The sequence below is a fragment of the Nicotiana tabacum genome, chromosome 13 (assembly GCF_000715075.1).
Source record: "Nicotiana tabacum cultivar K326 chromosome 13, ASM71507v2, whole genome shotgun sequence".
Classification (NCBI taxonomy): Eukaryota; Viridiplantae; Streptophyta; class Magnoliopsida; order Solanales; family Solanaceae; genus Nicotiana; species Nicotiana tabacum.
Window position 1 is genome coordinate 128,445,969 of NC_134092.1, and position 18,684 is coordinate 128,464,652.

General features: G+C 34.0%; 1 protein-coding gene across 4 annotated transcripts; it reads left to right on the top strand.

Moving 5' to 3' along the window:
- Positions 1 to 1,956: 1,956 nt before the first annotated feature.
- LOC107763593 (uncharacterized) lies at positions 1,957 to 14,122 on the top strand. Of its 4 annotated transcripts, XM_075228506.1 has the most exons (23): positions 1,957 to 2,254; positions 2,602 to 2,971; positions 3,831 to 3,876; positions 3,961 to 4,048; positions 4,134 to 4,190; positions 4,292 to 4,426; positions 4,857 to 4,975; positions 5,063 to 5,368; positions 5,724 to 5,811; positions 5,905 to 6,010; positions 6,493 to 6,606; positions 7,197 to 7,360; positions 7,465 to 7,585; positions 9,414 to 9,638; positions 9,749 to 9,939; positions 10,801 to 10,968; positions 11,046 to 11,151; positions 11,685 to 11,822; positions 12,150 to 12,311; positions 12,413 to 12,613; positions 12,784 to 12,978; positions 13,083 to 13,154; positions 13,622 to 14,122. In XM_075228506.1, exons 2-23 carry the CDS (start codon positions 2,636 to 2,638, stop codon positions 13,772 to 13,774), a joined length of 3,291 nt encoding a protein of 1,096 aa, XP_075084607.1. In that variant the 5' UTR covers positions 1,957 to 2,254; positions 2,602 to 2,635; the 3' UTR covers positions 13,775 to 14,122. The 4 variants fall into 4 exon arrangements, with proteins under 4 accessions (XP_075084607.1, XP_016437567.1, XP_075084609.1 ...); XM_016582081.2 differs by having other exon boundaries at positions 3,831 to 4,048; XM_075228508.1 differs by lacking the exon at positions 2,602 to 2,971 and having other exon boundaries at positions 1,967 to 2,254.
- Positions 14,123 to 18,684: the final 4,562 nt, after the last annotated feature.

Genomic DNA, 18,684 nt, shown 5'->3' on the forward strand with positions numbered 1-18,684 from the left:
TCCAATTTGAAATTGGATTAAATCACGTGTAAAGTTCACAAAAGGAACTTGTCGTCAATTTCATCCCATTTGGAATGGGAAAAATTTTAATACATAATTTCGTTTAATTTGTTCACGGGTTTCATTGATCAAAGAGTTGATAGCAAGGATCGGTCTCGGTGTAGATACACATAGAGTCTTCGCACTATGGAAGAAGATTTTGAAACGAGACTCTTTTCACCAGGTATGTTTTAGATCCGATCTTTAACATGTAAATAAAATTTAAATACGAAAAATTTTGTCTAGAATTATTATTGTCTTTCGTTGTGTGTATTAACATCTATATGAAATCTTACACTATGTTGGCCGTAAGAGAAGTGAATCCTTCCGTCCAATAAATTTCTTGAGTTTTCGAGTTTTTTGTAGCAGGAAACAGCTTGCAGTATAGATCAAGCTTATTGATATGTTCGACCTTAATTCGATGAAAAGTCTTCTAGCATATGTAGACAATAATCAATTATTTATTTTTGAGATTCAGACCAAAAGTTAAGGAATGCAACTAAAAAGTAAAAACATTAGTCCAAAAAGACACATTTTAATACTCAAAGGAATCTATTTTTAGATCTTTCCAAATCACAGAACATTTAATAATATTATTTCATTTTTTTCTGAAACGTTTCTTAGTCAATAAGATAAAGCACTGAATAATCTAAATATTAGATTGTTTCTTTCATACATTCTCTCACCTATCAGTCAATTTGAAAATAGAAAATAATTCTCTCAAAACAAACAAAATAGCAAAATAATAGTATAATTATTTTAAAAAAAAAAAAGAAGTAGCACAGAAACTTGGTGCACCCAATTGTAACCAATACCGCTCTCCCCGCGGCAAATACGCGCCACTAAACGACTGACCGTTATTACAAGACAAACATGCCCTTGCCACGTCATACTGACGTTATCTTCTCTACGTCTATTCTGCCCTTTTCTCCGTCAATCTATGCCTCTTTTTTCTTCTTTTTTATTTTACATAATTAATAAATGGCAAAATACTTATACAATCAAGTTACTTAAAAGATAGTTATAAATAATTTTTATTTAATATAAAATAAAACAATGAGTAGTCTACTATAATAAGTTAATTACACTAATATCATAAAAAAGTTATTAATCTATCAATATATAAAACATAAATAAAAGGAATAAGGGAGTCTATACTAAAAGCACAAAATAAGGTATAAAAGATGAGAACTTAGCCTAAATAGTCGCCCACCCAATCATTTAAATTAAATATAACCGGTGTATGTATAATATATATATATGATTCATATATAATTTATGTATAACCGTGTATAATTAGTGAATAATCTATCATCTATGTATATCGTCTAGAAAAGATAAATAACGTATCCGACCGGCTATTAGTGTAAAAATCCCATAAAAGATTAGCTAGACAACAATGTACAAGAACTCAAAGTTTCAAACCGATGACATAAACAATATAGGAGAAATTTATTGGATCTAGTATTTTCATTGATAGGTATTAAAATACAAAAAATATATAATTTTTCAGCGACCTCGAATACACTAATAGTGCCTTAAACTGTTTCTCAATCTTTTGGGGAATTTCTAAAGAAAATTAAGTATATATTCAAACAATATAAGAAATTTAATCTTTTATTTATTTTATTAATTAAAATACTTGTTAAATGTAATAATTAATAATTACTTTTTAAATTACTCGATTGTATAGATAATTTTGCATAAACCAATCTCCTTTTGAAATCTTTTTCTTTTTTAATTTTCACTTATTTCCATTTTCTCCCTCCAACCTCTTTATTTATTTATTTATGAAAAAGTGAAAAAACAAAAAGGAAAACACCATTAAACGTTTTATGCTCGAGAGTGAGAAAGAGGGTTTTCCTTCTAACTTGCTGTCACTTTCACACCTCAGTCCAAAGTGCATTACAATCTGTCATATACATGCACATAAAGAGAAAAAGTTTCAATCTTTTGCTTATTTATTTATTTATTTATTTATTTTCTTCTGTCTTTTTCTTTGCCTTTTTTAGTCAATTTTTTTTATACTTTGCTCTATTTCCAGTTCCTGGTTATTTATGGCAACTTAACTTTGCTTATTACGCTAAATCTTGATTTCTTAGGAAAGATCGGAAAATTGGGACAATTGGGAATTTGGGTGTATTAAAAAGAGAATCTTTAAAACTGTGATTTCCTCAATCTTTCTCATTAAAGAACTGGGCTTTCTTTGCTCTTTGTAAGTTCTGCTTACTTTTTATTGATTTTTTCTGCTAACAATTTTCTTATCTCTCATTGTTATGTACTTTTGTGTGGTATTTAATGGTTTACTTAGTGCAAAAGCCCTAATCACAATGTTAAAACTGTCTATTGTTTGTGAGAACTGAAAAAAGATTGTGTTTTTATTTGTTTTTTTAACTTGTTCTGTTGCAACAATGCTTTTAACTGGCTCTGGGTGATTAATGTCATATGTTAAAACTGTCTTTTGTTTGTGAAAATAGAAAAAAAGATTGTATTCTTATTTGTGTTGTGCTTGTTGTGTTTGAGTTTTTATGATAAAATTGGATTCCCCTTGATTTGAATTAGGTAGGAGATAGTGTGAAGAACAGATTACTTTACAATGTATACTCGGAGGATGCAATCTGATCCTATTCTTGGCCGAAAAAATGATGGATTGAGCTTTGGAATACTATGTGGTTCTAAGTTTCAAGCTGGGCTTTTTCCATTGGGTAATGATAATGGGTGGGGGTCTGATATGGATACTGGTTCGGATTCGGACGATGAGGTTTATGGTGGACATTACTCAGTTGAAACTTCACCTCAAGATGATAAGTTTCACAATGTTGGTATTCTAAAGAACAATTTTGAGAGTGTGCAGCCTGGTTATGGAGTTAAAAAACCATCAAATTCTGTTGCAAGTTCTAAAACTACAGCTTCGGTGCCATTTTCGAGACAGGTTTGCAGTTCTACTTTTGCCTCTTGGTAAACAATGCAGGAGAGTGGAAGCTAGGGATGGTTTCTACTTGTCGAGTGAAATAAATAACTACCACTGTGAAATCTTCTTGGAGATTACTTTAATGCTCAACCTGATATCCTTGTGAATGAATAAGACTTAATTTGAGGCAAAATTTATGTTTGGCCTGTTTATGCTTGTCCTTCTCGGGAAATACAACGGTTATAGTCTCTTATGAGGACCCATTGGATCAGGGGCGGAGCCAGAGTGCCGAGTGCCGACTATGGGTTCCGCTGAACCTAGTAGGTTTGATTCAAATCTTGTATTTATCGAAAAATTTTATTGAATATATACAAACTATTAATATAAAATCCAGTAACTTAAAAGCCTTAGAGTCATGAACCTATAAGCTTGAAATCCTGGTTCCGCCTCTGCATTAGATGGCTATTAATGAGACTCTAAAGTTACCAGGAAAGTGGAGATAACATCTAACAATATTGTTATTGGAGTGCTAATCAGAGGAATCCCATTTTTTGTTAAACTTATTTCTCTTCATGAGTAGGGTGCTGATTGCCACTACTTATGATACCAAGTATCTTAGGTTTCTATTTGGCATAAGTTTCCAAGAAGGTGGACTGAAAGTTTAAGCCTTTAAAACCATTTGCGAGAAGGTGGACCAGAAGTATAAATCTCTGATTGGTTCGTTGTTTGGGTATAAACTATGATCGTATGTGCCTCCATAACCACGTGTCTGTATAACTGTTACAACGAGGATCAAGTGCTCTGTTGTTTTGTAGTAACCTTTCCTATGCAAATATGTTACGCTTATTCTGTCTACTGATTCTGTTCTGTGATGAAGCAGAGCCTGAAGTTGTCCAATGGTGATATTCCCAGTGCACCCCCGTTAGGTAGTTCATTACAACAACGCGATCAAATTTCTGAGCAACGTAAACCTTTTGCGGCAGATGATATATCCTTCCCAAAAATATCAGGTTGTTCTGTAGCAATGGATGAAGCTAAAGTATATAATACTGCATCCGCAGGTGCTGCAAAAGATGGACAGTCTGATCCGTCCGGAAGGTATGAATCATGACATGTTTTCTTTTTCTGAATAATCGTCGAGGATTTTGAAGACATAAAGTGACAACCTTGTTGTCATTCCCAGGGTTGGTGGTGTACCTTCTAATTCTTCATCTGCCCTCTTTCCAACATATCATGCAAGGTATTTCACTCAGAGTGGTCTAAAATTTTTCTATCATAAAGTTTCTGTTAAGAGTATTTGATGTATTCATCATCTTCTTTTGTAATTTGAGTTGGATACAGTGTACGAGGTAGTTGGCAAGCTTTTGTTGCTTACGAGGCATGTGCTCGACTATGTCTTCACTCATGGGCGAAGGGTTTCAACGAGGCTCCAGCTTTCTTGGAAAATGAATGTGCCTTGTTGCGAGATGGTTTTGGGTGCGTTTCGTTCCAACACTATGCTTTATTTCTGTTTCCATGCTCTGTACATTCTACATCGTGGCAAAATACGGAAGAAGCTATTATCTTGTTTGGAGTCTCAAATAGTCCTGTTTTTTACAGATTAATTAATATGCTTTCTTTTACAGATTAATTAATATGCTGCCGGAGGTTATCTGTATAGAGTGTGATCACATTAGGACGATTCAGAAGCTAAGACTTATCTGATACCAATTATTGTCAACTTATAACAGAAAGTTTAAGTTGCGCTTTTATTTTAATGATGATTTTGTTGCTGGTGCTGCATACCGAGTGTAAATGGTGTACACTGTTTGATTTGTAATGTTTTTGCATATTGTGATAGCATGTCGGTTCATCCCATGCATTTTATTTATTTGTAATTCTTGACCTTATGTTGCAAATATTTCAGTGTAAGGCAAGTATTGTTACAATCGGAGGAAGAGCTATTGAAGAAAAAGTCCTTGGAACTTGTCGGTGAGGGAGCCTCGATGAAGCCAAAGAAAATTTTTGGCAAACTGAAAGTACAAGGTGCTTTAGAGGTTTCATGTTAAAGTTTTGATGATTTCTTGCTTAAACCAATCAGTTGTCAAACTGAACTGTATGATTCTCTTGTAGTGCGTAAAGTGAAAATGGCATTGGACCCACCCACGGGCTGCAGCTTTTCCACTCTGAAACCACCGAAGGTAAAACTGGAGGCTATACGTTCTCAGTTGTCTAACGTGAAATCAACTCTCAGTTCTGAGTGGGGAGCCATACGAAAAGTACGTGTGGCTCCAAGGATTCCTCCAAATGGTTCTTTATCACGTCAAAGCTTGGCATACCTCCATGCCGGTACTCGTTATGTAAAAGACGTTTCTGAGATTTTGAAACTTGGTGCAACTACTTTACGAAGCAGTTCAACATCATATGAAGTAGTTCCAGGTATGCAACTCTTAGCTGAGTTCTTGGAGTTATGATTATTAGCAACTTTGCTTTCCTTTTCTTCTATTCAATTGTCCTCGGAGACTGTTAAGGTGGAAAGCACTTATTATGGTCCAATTACTATGGATCTAGTGGGTAGTTGATAGCCTATTTTGCATAGGATTTGGAATTGGAAAATTTGAGGAATAATGTACCAGTTCACTTCTTTCTTCTTAGGACTTCAGAGGTTTTGATATTAAAACTTTGTGCCTAAGCTTCAGTAAAATAATATGATAAGTGCATTGCTGCAAATCGGGATGGTGCTTTGTTCTTTCTAGACAATGCGACTGAATTCGATTTTTTTGTCTTGATGCAGAGACATACTTTTGTTCATTGAGATTGAAAAGCTTACCTGAAGAGGACACAGTAAAAATGCAAGCTGGATCCGCTGAAACACATCTATTGTATGTGGACTTGTTTGCTCAATTTTTAATTATTAGTACATGTTTTTCATCTTCTCGACATTGACGGTTTATATTATCGGTAATACAATTCAGCTTACCAGAGGGGCTTGGGGATGACTTAATTCTTGAAGTACATGACTCAAAGGGAAACTACTGTGGCCGTGCAGTAGCTCAGGTTGCTGATATTGCTGATGATCCGGTATACTTTCTGGATCTCTTCTGTAATTGTTTCTGTTATTGAGGTTTAACTTATTTGGAGGAAAACTTAATTTTGGGTAATGCCTGAGAGGATTAAGGATGCCTTCATGTGCTGGAGTTCTTGGAAAGTTGGTAGGTCCATTAGAAAGAACTGGAAAATGATTCCTGCCTGTATTTTTTGGTGTATCTGGACAGAAAGGAACCGAAGATGTTTTGATGGAATATCAACTCCTAACCACACTCTCAAGGCTAATTGTCTTTTATTTTTATATAGCTGGAGTAATCTCTTTCCTGTAAACTCCACTGATAAGTTTTTGGACTTTGTTAGCTCCTTATCTTTAGTATAGGCCACATTGTAATTGAGCTAACAAACTCACTTTTGCATTTGATATCTTTTGTACTAATTGCATCTACTTGATGTCATTAATGATATCCCTTATTTCATAAAAAAAAAAAAACTTAATTTTGATTGCAAAAATGCAGGGAGACAAACTCCGTTGGTGGTCCATATATCATGAACCAGAGCATGAACTTGTTGGAAGAGTACAACTGTACATAAATTATTCTACTAGTCCTGATGAAAATAGCCACACTAAGGTATCAAAAATCCTGCAAAAACCTTATTTTTCTGTATTATTTGGCTGTAAAAAAACTTCCAGAATCTAACTATTGGTACTCATCCACCTACCTTTTTCTGAATTAACAAACACAAAATTTCTTTTGTGAAAGCTCAAGTATCGTAGCTTTTTCTCCATGATTTGTAGATTCATATTGTATGCCATCACTACGTTGCTTTATTTGAATACTTCTATATTACTCATGCTTATATAACCATATGCGTGGTCATTATACACACGCTTATTTGGTGAATGTCAAATTATTGTTATTCGGAGTTAGCTTTAACAAAAGGTTTATTGTTATGCTGCCCCTGTAAGTAGTGCCGAATAATTGAACATATTGATAATTAGATCATCCCCTGAAGAAAGAGAAGCATATTTTCAGTTTTTTGCTATGATAATTTTATAACAATGACAATGCAACATATTTTCTAGGTATATTCTGCCATAAACTAAACATGGTATATATATTTCTTCATTGATTTTTCTGTATGTTCACGATTATGTGGTATGATGGATGACCAGAAGTTAGGTTTCTTGAAGTTGATTTGTTGCTTATTTTTCTGCTAGGGTGGTCCTGTCGCAGAAACCGTTGCATATGATTGTGTTCTGGAAGTAGCAATGAAAGTTCAACAGTTTCAGCAGAGAAATTTGTTACTTCATGGTGCTTGGAGATGGTTGGTAACTGAATTTGCATCATACTATGGAGTCTCAGATGCATACACTAGGCTAAGGTATGTAGATTATTTTGGAAAACATTTTATACTTGGTATCACTCAGAGATTTGATAAATGAACACACGGGGAATTCTGCTAAAAATTTCCAATTTGTGTGTTAGATATCTTTCTTATGTCATGGATGTTGCGACGCCTACAGCAGACTGTCTGAGGTTGGTATATGATTTGCTACTACCTGTGGTCTCTAAAGGCAGAACTAAGAATACCCTAAGTCATCAAGAGGTAAGAGGATTTTGGTTTGAATTGTTCGCTGTGGGACTTTTTTTTTCCCTTTAGTTAATTGACTTCTTCCATATAGTTATTAGCAGGAATGGATAGCTTAGTGGTAAGAGTTACTATTGGGCTCCTGGGGAGGGGACCGTTGGCAGAGTGGGGATTACCATATATATATAGAAAAAGAAAAAAGATTTTTTTCCCTAGCCATAAATATTTTTGGAGGCAATTACAGCTTATCTCGAGAAAATGAAAAACATCATGTTTGGTGGCATTAAAAACCGAATGTAAATGATAAAACATAGTTTGAGTGGTCAGACAGATTGGTTTGTTTAATTAAAGCTGTAATAGGAGGCACTGTGATTTCACAAAATATGGGGTAATTTGCAGTTGTAGTTACTTTATGTTTTCGGCTGCTCCAAACATAAGTTTCTGTGATCCTTCTTACGAACTCTTTATCTATACTAATAGTTAAGGGAGAGTGAAGCAATTGCTTAATGAAGCCTATCACATACTTTTCGCCTCCTAAATACCTCTCTAACTACCTTTTTGACAAACAAAAAAGAAAGTGGTAAAAATGTCACTACATTGTATTAAAGGTGTCAAGGGTCCGGTCCGGGCTATTGGAAAAGGCGACCGGCCGGTCTCCGGACCGGGCCGGTTACCGGGGTTTTAATACCGGTTTTATCGGTTCCTAGCCCCTCCGGTGAATTATTGAACCGGAACGGTTCCGGGCTTAAGGGGCCGGGCCGGGGCGGTTTTATTTATTTATTTATTTTTTTGTATTTTGTATAACTACCGTAATTTATATTAAAATAAAGTAAAAATGTAAAATATAAAAACAATCTTATAAAAAGAGTGTTTGAATAAATTTCAAAGGCTTTAAAATCCTTATATTTGAATATTTCATTAAGAATTTAAGATAATAGAATACAATAAAGATGGAAAAAAATTGAACTTATAATTTGCAAGTTCTTTTTTTAATTCAAACTTGCAAATTAAAGTTTACATTTTACAACAACTAAATTTAAATTAAAGAAAAGAGTAAATTCAAAGTTTAATGAGAGGCAAATAGTTGATTGCAATTTAGGTGAAGAATGAGAGAATGACAATTGAGAATTTGGGTTTGAGAATTGAGAGATGAGTGAAGAAATGAAGAAGAGGGGGGTATATTTATTGTTTTTCAAAGGGCTAAATTAGTAAATACTAAAAGTGTTATTTTTGAAAATAAATGCCCAAACAAAGGGCTATTCTTGCAAAATAGCCGTTGGGCAACGGTCAAAATGGCAGGCCAACAGTCAATTAAAAAAAAAAAAAATCTGAAATAGCTGTTGAACCGATCCGGGCCGGTCCGGTTAACCGGTTCAACTATGACTTGACAGTACCGGTTTTGACCAGTCCAGTTAACCGGTATATCGAAACTACCCGGCACAACCCTTTCCCCGTCCCAATCCAGCCCTGCCCAGCCCCCTACCTACCAGGCCGGTCTAAAACCGGTCTGGGCCGGTCCGGAACCGGGTCAACCCGGCCCGTTAGACACCCATACATTGTATAGGTGGTTCTGTTTATTTTTTGGTTATCTTAAACAATTTTAATTCATATGAAAAAGTGTTAAAAATGTCCACTTTCTATGAATTCTGTCCTATATTTTAGGTTTATCTTCCAAATTCATATCTCTTTCAGTCTTTTTAACATGTAATTTTTTTCAACATGTTATGCACATGCAAGTTTGTGTTCCAGAATTTAGTGTTATTTTATTACTTTTCAGTTTGTCCAGGATAATGAAACGTGTTTGTATTCACTGCAATACTTTGTTTGACTTTTTATCATGAACCAGAATCGTATTTTAGGAGAAGTTTCCGAAAAGATCGAGCTGATCGTTGCACTAGTTTTTGAGAACTACAAGTCTTTAGACGAATCATTACCACCAGGGATGGCGGATGTGTTCAGACCTGCTACTGGAGTTGCAGCTCCCGCACTGTCTCCTGCTTTGAAGCTGTATAGTCTTCTTAATGATATACTTTCTCCGGAGGCGCAGTTGAAGCTATGCAAATATTTTCAGGTTTTGGAAACTATCTTCCTACTTATTTTCTTTTAAAAGGAGCGGAAGATGTGAGACCTTCCTTTTTTTCTGGAGAAGCTTCTTACTTTTGCACATCAATTTTTGTGTAGATTGCTGCGAAGAAACGATCCAGAAGACACTTGGCAGAAACAGATGAGTTTGTCTCCAACAACAATGACAACATATTGATGGATCCTGTGGCTCGCTCCACCGCTTACCAGAAGATGGTGTTACTTTGTTTGAATATCAGAAATGAAGTTCGTACTGACATGGAGATCCATAATCAGAATATACTTCCAAGGTACTTTACCCCCCTTTCCTCATTGGAATGTGGTCCTTTGTCATCTATAAAGCTGGAAATTTAGATGGTCAATGCTGGTTATTTGAAGTTCGCTGGTCATTTTGCCTGTGATAACGATTTTGATGGATCAATCTATTATTCCTTTTGCTTGCTAATTTGGATAATTGAGTCGGTGAACCATGTAAATACAACACAGTCTACTTATATAACAACTGCAACTACTACTACTAAGCCTCAACCACAAGCTAGCGGGGGTCGACTATATGAATTCTCACTATCCATGTCGCTCCATTTAAACTTGTCTCAATCAAAGTCTATTCATATTGGTTCTAATCATAATTGGATATGCATATCTTTTGATTTGCATCAATTAACACCAACTTATTGACTGGTTTACTCCAAGTTGCATGCTCAATACCTTCATTCAAGCATGGTAAGTAAAGGTGTGAATCATTTTGTTGCAGATATATTGTGGAGCTTTCTTAGGAAATTACACTTTGTGCTTTGTGGTCCGTATGAGGAAATAAATTATTGTCTCACCCACCTTCTTTATGATCTGTTTGTTTGTTCTTATGGATAAAATTTGACCTAGTCTTGTTAGTATAGAATTGTTTAGAAATATTCGTGTATTTTGTTGGTTCTTATGTAAGTCTCCCATAATTTTTTTTTTAAAAAAAAACTCTGGATGTTGGTCTATTCTTGATACTAGTAATCATCTCTCTTTGCTGCTAAGAAGATAAATGAGGAAGACATTAAATAAAGACAGCGGAAAGATCTTCTGATAGCATGTAGATATGTTATCAGGCAATTACTATATGGAACGCCATTACTCATAGCTATTTCTGGCTTAATCTTGTGTAGTTTCCTAGACCTCCCAAATCTTTCTTCAGCTATATACTCCATGGAGCTATGTAGCAGATTGCGCGCATTCCTTGTTGCATATCCTCCCACTGGTCCCTCGTCTCCTGTAGCAGAACTCATTGTCGCGACAGCTGATCTTCAGAAGGATTTTAGTGCCTGGAACATCAGGTAATGCATGTTCTTTAGTTCAATTTTTACTGCTCGTCCTGTGTGTATGATCTTAACAGAGGTGAAAAAACTTTCAGTCCTGTCAAAGGTGGAATTGACGCAAAAGAGTTGTTCCATCCGTATATTACCCTCTGGATCAAGGAGAAGCGTCTTGCTTTGCTCGAATTCTGTAAACCTGACAAGGTATGTCAATCCCCACATTGTTGTGATTTGTCAACAGTATGTTCAAATGACTTAGCTAATGCACATAATATATGTATTGTGATTTTGTGTGCATACAGGACAGAGATGTATACCATAGGTAGTTCGTCTTGTGTCTTTCAATTTCTAGTGGTTTTTGTTCCTACATTTTACAGCTTCGCAATCCGACATTTTGTGCATTGCTTCCTCAAGGAGAAAGCTATCAGTACATTAAGTACCTGACTTCCAAGTCCCAGTGGCTATATCGTACAATCAGTTGATAAACTTCTTCTCAATTCCAAACTTGTTGGTTCAGCTGCATGAATCCTGTCTCCATTCTACTTTACACGGGTCCATTTCCTTCCTATACTAAATAATCTGTGTTTTATTGTGATAAGGTTACTAAATAATTTATTAAGGCAAATGAGGAGCTTAAAGTGCCTCGACTGTATAAGACCTTTTAAATGTGCTTAATGAGAGAGATCTGAACTGCTTTCTTAGAATTCTGTACTTGACTATAGTTGTATTATCTGCAGATAAAGTGGCCCTGTGTAGATACACAGCATTCGACAACTCCTTTTGTTGATGATATCTATGAACGAATAAAGGAGACATTAGCTGAATATGATGCTGTCATAAGACGCTGGCCTGAGTACCTTTTCTCGTTGGAAACTGTATGTACAAACTTTGCTCTTCAAATTCTTCATCTTCAACTCCTTTGTGCACTTGACTGCTCTTTAAATTAAAGCCAGTAACAACTTTGGGGGGGGGGGAGGGAGTTCTTCATCTTGTCTTTTCCCTTCCCTTTGTGCTGTGGAGCATTTGGCGTGAGAACACTTTAGAAATGTTATATATGATTCTCATATTAATGATGGACTTCTAGAAAGCAAGATTATATATGTGAAATCTCTTCTTACTCACTAAAGTTAAATAAGTTTGTCTATTTTTCACGACTTGTTACAGTGACTAACGACACTTATATTTCCACGTCTTTTCAAAAGGCTATAGCAGATGTAGAAAAGGCAGTTATTGGAGCCTTGGATAAGCACTATGCAGATGTTTTATCTCCATTAAAGGAGAATGTAATGCCCATTAAATTAGGTCTCAAGTATGTCCAGAAAATTACCAAAGGCACAGTATGTCCTTATGCTGTCTGCAAAGAGGTGAGCTCCGCGGTCTTTGTGCAATAGCCTTGTAAATGTATGAATCCTCTATTTTTCTGTTTTCAACTTCCAAGAGAACAACGATCTGACTTATTTTTCAGCTGGGAATTCTTTTGAATTCCATGAAGAGAATGCTGGATGTTCTACGGCCGCAGATAGAACTGCAATTCAAGTCATGGGGTTCTTGCCTGCCAGATGGTGGACACGTCACCCCAGGAGATCGTATCAGTGAAATTACAGTTATGTTGAGAACCAAATTCAGAGGTTATATGCAAGCAATTATGGATAAACTTGTCGAAAATGTAGGTATTCTATTAGAATGCATTACAGTCTTGTGCTCTTCAGTTTTTCTTTAAAATTCTTCTTTGTTGTTTGCAAGAGTTTTGAAGATTTAATCAATAGCGGTTTCCTGTAATTCTAGAGTTAAAGATATCTACGAAGAGGGGTCTGAATAAACTGTTCCTATATACAGACAAGATTGCAGAGTCCCACTAAACTGAAGAAGATAATCCAAGATGCTAAGGAAGGTACACAGGAGTCTGATTTACGAGTTAGGATTCAGCCGCTGAAGGATATGCTGGAAAATACAATAGAGCAACTTCATATGGTATTTGATACACAAGTTTTCATAATTATTTGCCGAGGCTTCTGGGATCGAATGGGGCAGGTTAGTAAATAGCATATTTTTTCAAACAGCTAATAATGGCTTATCCAATAACTCTTCCCTAATCTCGTGCACTTTTTAAATGACTCGCACTTGTTTAATTGCAGGATGTGCGGAAGTTTTTGGAGGAGAAGAAAGACAATAGATCTTGGTACAAAGCATCACGCGTTGCAGTATCTGTGAGTTGATGCTACTTTTCCTCTAGTAAAGTCTATCTTGTATTCAAGAATCATCACATAGTTTGAAACTTTGCGTTGCGTACTACTTTTTCCGCCAGGAAATTAAGTTGTGTGTAATCTAGAATCTTCATGTCATACGAAAATAAGGGAATGGTGATCTTCAGGTTCTTTATAGGTTCAAAACTTTCATATGATGATTATTATTTGTGAATGAATGATTATAGAGGAGCTAATTAGACGATTCCTATCTAAACCATTTTATATCTCTGCCTTCTCTATGTAACCATTGGTTCACATCTCTCCCTCCGTTGTAAAATGTTTTCGCTACTTTTTCCAACTTTTCTGTGGAGAATAGAGGTTCTATGAAATTCCTGTCGAAAAAGAAAAAGATAAAAGAAGGGCCTATTAGCTTAATTTGTTTGTTTACTGTGTACATTTCCCTTGATGGCTTTGTTTTCAATTTGCAGATTTTAGACGACATATTTGCATCAGAAATGCAAAAATTTCTAGGCAATGTGCTTCAAGAGAAAGACTTGGAACCACCTAGATCTATTGCAGATGTTCGATCAATGCTTTGTAAAGACGCTGTAAATGACAACGATAACAACTACTTCTATTAGAGTATAGCAAATTGTACATAGTATATATATACAAAATACTTCTGGATAGCACTGTCCTAACTACTTTTTGTCGCGGAGAATATCAAGAATTGCAGCCTTGCACCACAGGAAGTGTAGAGATGAAGAGAAGGCATCTTGTAACATGGAGCCGAATTAGGGTTCTGTCCAATTTTGTTAGGTACTCTATGTTTTGGTTCTTACAAATGGCTGCTATGGTAGGTGGTCTGCGTACACACTACCCTCCCCAGACCTCACTTGTGAGAATATACTGGGTATGTTGTTATAATGAAAGCATCAGTTAAGCGCCATTGTGTTAAGTATTATTAATATATATACGTTTTTTTCTGATATCAAAGTCCACTAGCCTAATTAATTGAAATTTGCATTGAGTAGGTCTATTATTAACAGGGCAAAATGCTCTATACCAAAAGGTTCTTCATTCCTAGGCTCGAACAGGGAACATGAGCATGATCGCGTTACAACGACCCTGAGGTTGTAGGTGGAGGTGCTGAGTATCTGAGCAATTTTTTTTTTTAATTTATTACCCTCCCCTTTGTAGATCTGCATCATTTTCGTGTTAGGTTTTGATTTATGTTATAAATATGGATCCAAGTGTTTAATGGAGATTAATGTGCCTTGAGATAATGAAGTAATGAACTATTGGAAAATGATGGTGACTGCTAAATTATGCACTTAATACAATGTTGTTTCCTCTGTCCTGGTTCCAGCTAAAAAGCACTTGGACCTAGATCTTTATTACAGTACTATTCAATTATTGTAGGAGTATTAGGCTTAGTTCAAGTGGTTATTTTTGCAGTCTGTGAATTTGAGCCTTTGGATTATAGCAACTATTTTTATCTGAGTTTAATTTATATATATTGATTGTGTAAAATAATTTTTATGTCATCAAGTTATCTAAATGATGATGACAGCTAATCATTCCTAAAAAGTGAGAATTAGTAACTCAAAAAATGTGATAAGTTACATGTTACAATATATTAAAATGCTGTAATAATGTAAAAATATAAAGTAAAGTCCTTTTCCTTCTTAGTCCCATATATTTGACCAGGCAGAGAATCATAGGCCTAATTAAAAATCAGACAACCTACCATTCAACACGTTATTTGAAAATTACTACTCTCCGTCCAAAAAATGTTTTTTTTCTGTAAGTTTTTTAATAGGTTGTCCTTAAGAATATAGTTTATCATATAAAATTAATATAAGTGATGTTACAGCTTGTTAGTGGCAAACAGAATATAATTATTTTTAGATCTGCCCGACCAATATATGTGGCATAACATGATATAAAAAAAAGTTGTACATGAACTCATAATGATTCTTTCTTTTTTACAACAATAAAAAATACGGGAAGTATTTTCGTTACCCAGATATTAACGTAACAACATTAATAACTACACATTGAACTCAAATAAATTAGGATTGACTATATAAAATATTATTTCTCTATTTAAACTCAATTTATGTTATTACCATATATGTGGACACATCGCAACAATATTTGTATTATGCGGATCAAACATTAACGTAAAATTATTTTTTTTCTTTAAAAAAAAAGACAAAAAGAATTATGTGACATTAACATATCTCTGTTAAAATTATGTTATGAAAGTCACCTTGTATAATATGCAACTAAATTACATATACTCCCTTTTGGGGGGATTTAAAGATGGCCATATTGCATAGATTCTATTTAAATTTTCTGATTTCTTATTGGTAATAATTAAATAGGAACCAAGAGAATATTTTCATTAGAAAAATAGAATGAAAAAAGAGAAGAATTCAGTGGATGTAGTCAAATATGGGCTACAATTATAGGAGTATCAAAGCATGTAAAGAAGTGCATGTTCAAGAATTCATCAAAAATATTCAGAGGCACATTCTAAGGAATGAAACCAATCTTCATTGCAAATCTTTATAAAGAACCAAATACATTATGCATTTATAAATAACAAAGAATTATGCTGCTTGTCTCAAGAAATTTCCTTCACTTTTTGGTCCCAACTTTCAATTATTAAAAGGAAAATGGGGTTGTGTTGGCAGGAAGGAAAGATAATTGGCATCTTGCCGGCAAAATATATCATTTTCTAAGACGAACTAGAGTCAATCCAAATTGATCTTGTAAAAGATCTGTTACAAAACGAGTACATTTATTTTTCATCATACGTCAAGTGCACGCATTTTAAATTTCAGCCCAATTAAATGATCAGCAATTGCCAATATATCTCGTGGTAACAAAACTTTTTGGTTCTGGGATATATCAAAGTTCAGTCTGCGATTCATTTTCGTCGACCAGTTATTCCTAATTCACATCTTTGTTGAAAGAATTTCTTCCCTAACTACATTGTATAGCTGGTTCAAAAAATAAGAGTCGGCATAATGTATCCCCAATTATATTGTACAACCACTCCAAAATTAAGAGCTAGCAAATTGTATCCTAGCTATACTGTATAGTCTCTCCCATAAATAATAACTGTTAAAATATATTTTTTTATATTAATATATAACAAAATATACTTTTTATACATAATCATTGTATATTCTAATATATATTTGGATAACAAATATAATTATTTTTGGCCGATCGGCTAACTTGCCCTAGAATTTACCTGGCGTTTGTGTAAAAAACAAGTAAAAAGAATTTCCAAAAATTTGAAAAGGTTTTTTATTTTAGAAAAAAGTCTTCAAAACAAAAGCCACATTGAAAAAGTACATTCTTTAGGGCCTATATGCATGTGCCTAGCACACTTAGAACCCATTTTTTAATTGGATTGAATTATTTGGTTAGCGACAGAAAGAAGAAAAATATATTTGGGTAAAAAATCGGATGATATCAAGGGCAGTAGAAAATTTTACATAAGAACAATTGAGTTCCCTACTTTTCAATTTTGTAATTCATATTTCAATTTACAACCAACTAGTTCAAAAATAATAGGCTAAGATTTAACATCAAACTCCAATAGGTTCTCAAAATTACTATTTAATTTTTAAAAAAGATTGATCAAGTTTTTAAGTTAATTTTCGATTAAGTAATTGTGACTCAAATATTAGTTCAACAAACCAAATCCATTTGGGTGGTGAGAATTAGATTTTTAATAAGCTTAAATATGTGGGTTTAAGTTTCGAATTTGATTTTGTGAGAAATTTGGAGTGGGTGTTATTTAGACTTGTTATAAATAATATAAAGAGGTTGTATATAAAATTTGAAGTCATTTAATGGAGATTTGGACGGGTTTTGAACAATAATTACAACTGAAAATCGTGGAAGAAGTTCGTCTACAGACGCTTGTATAAAGGTGTATAAGATGTGTTTATACAGTCATATACACTATTATACAAGATTATACATAATCATATAAAAAAACAGACCACGTCTTCTTCCTTGCGTCTTTTCTGAAATTTAGCTCAAATCTTACTCAAATCTACTCCAAATCACTTCAAATTTAAATTTTGAACTCCTTTTGATATTTTCAACCAATTGGAACAACACTCAATTCAAACAATTAACAAACTCAAAACATCATATTTTCGAAAGCAAGGCTTTGAATGGCCTTCAATGGTGAACTTCTACTCTTCAATTTTCTTACATTGCAACCATATGACACAGGGGGAGAAGCAGAAAATACTAGACCCCTTGAAGCATATGTAGAAGATGTGAGAAGAAGAGAGAGTGAAAGCAATGGTTGTGAGAACACAGATTTAACTCCATAACTTTTAGAAGCAATGGTTGTAAGAATACAAATTTTATTGACAGAATTCAAATATGAAACCTCTAAAAAGGAATAAAAATATCACATACATCTTATCGAACTCTTGATGGGGTGAGACTATTAGCCTGTTAGGCCAAGCTTCTCCAAAGCCTAAAATATCTTTTCTTCAAAAAAAAGTTTTTTTCTCAAAGTTGAAGTGTTTGGCCAAACTTTTGGAGGAAAAAAAAAGTAATTTTGTGTAGAATCAGAAGCAGTTTTGGAAAAACAGAAAAAATAGTTTCTCCCAAAAAATATTTTTTTGAAAAGCACGTTTGAGAAAAATACACTTAGAATCACTTTTTAAAAGCTTGACCAAACACTAATTCTTACTCAAAAGTGATTTTCAAATTGATTAGTCAAACACAAATTGTTTATCACCAAAAGTGCTTTTGAAAAAAAATATTTTTAAGAAAAAATAATTCTCAAAATAAATTAATATTTAAAATTTGGCCAAACAAGCTATTATAACGGGCATGCTGTAGCGAAGATAGCTTATTTTCTAGATTCAAGTTAGTCTAACAATGCAGGGAGCTTTTTTCTAACATAATTAATTAGGTTTGACTATTCTCTTACTATAAGGAACAATAATAGCCTCTATGCAAAACCTGAAAGTTGTATTTAAAATTAAAAAGAACAAAAGTCATAACTAGAAATAACCTTTTCATTTTATCAAAGAGACCACAGCTTTTGGTTACTAGAATAAATGCATTGAAACGATCTTGTAGGAATTCTTTTTTTTTTTTTTGTATTTTCTAACTAATAAAAATTATTCGTGACATAACATTATGTAATGTTTGATATCTTTTGATATGTAAATTTGAAAAAACATTTAGTGAAATGGCGTTCAACACTTTTTGACTTTTACAAGTATGACCACGACTTTTTCAAAATTTCTTAGGTCAAGCTGTTCTAAAGCGTGTGAAAATAAAGAGAGTTTAATATAAATTTTTTGGCGGCCAAGAGCCATTTTGACATTGTTTTTGTTGTCCTTTGAAAGTGCGCATGATATATTGTTCCCACATACGTAACACAGTGTTAATCCCTCCGGTGCATAATAAGTGACGAATTTGCTTTGGGCACATCCATTAAAAAAATACTAAATTTTAAATAAAAATAATTAATATGACTAAATTATCCTTAATT

Excerpts from the sequence above, each read along its gene's own strand:
- LOC107763593 (XM_016582081.2), top strand. The coding sequence starts at position 2,636 with ATGTATACTCGGAGGATGCAATCTGATCCTATTCTTGGCCGAAAAAAT. Across the intron at positions 4,049-4,133 it reads CAGTCTGATCCGTCCGGAAG|GGTTGGTGGTGTACCTTCTA; the intron begins GTATGAATCATG and ends TGTCATTCCCAG. Across the intron at positions 9,639-9,748 it reads AGCTATGCAAATATTTTCAG|ATTGCTGCGAAGAAACGATC; the intron begins GTTTTGGAAACT and ends ATTTTTGTGTAG.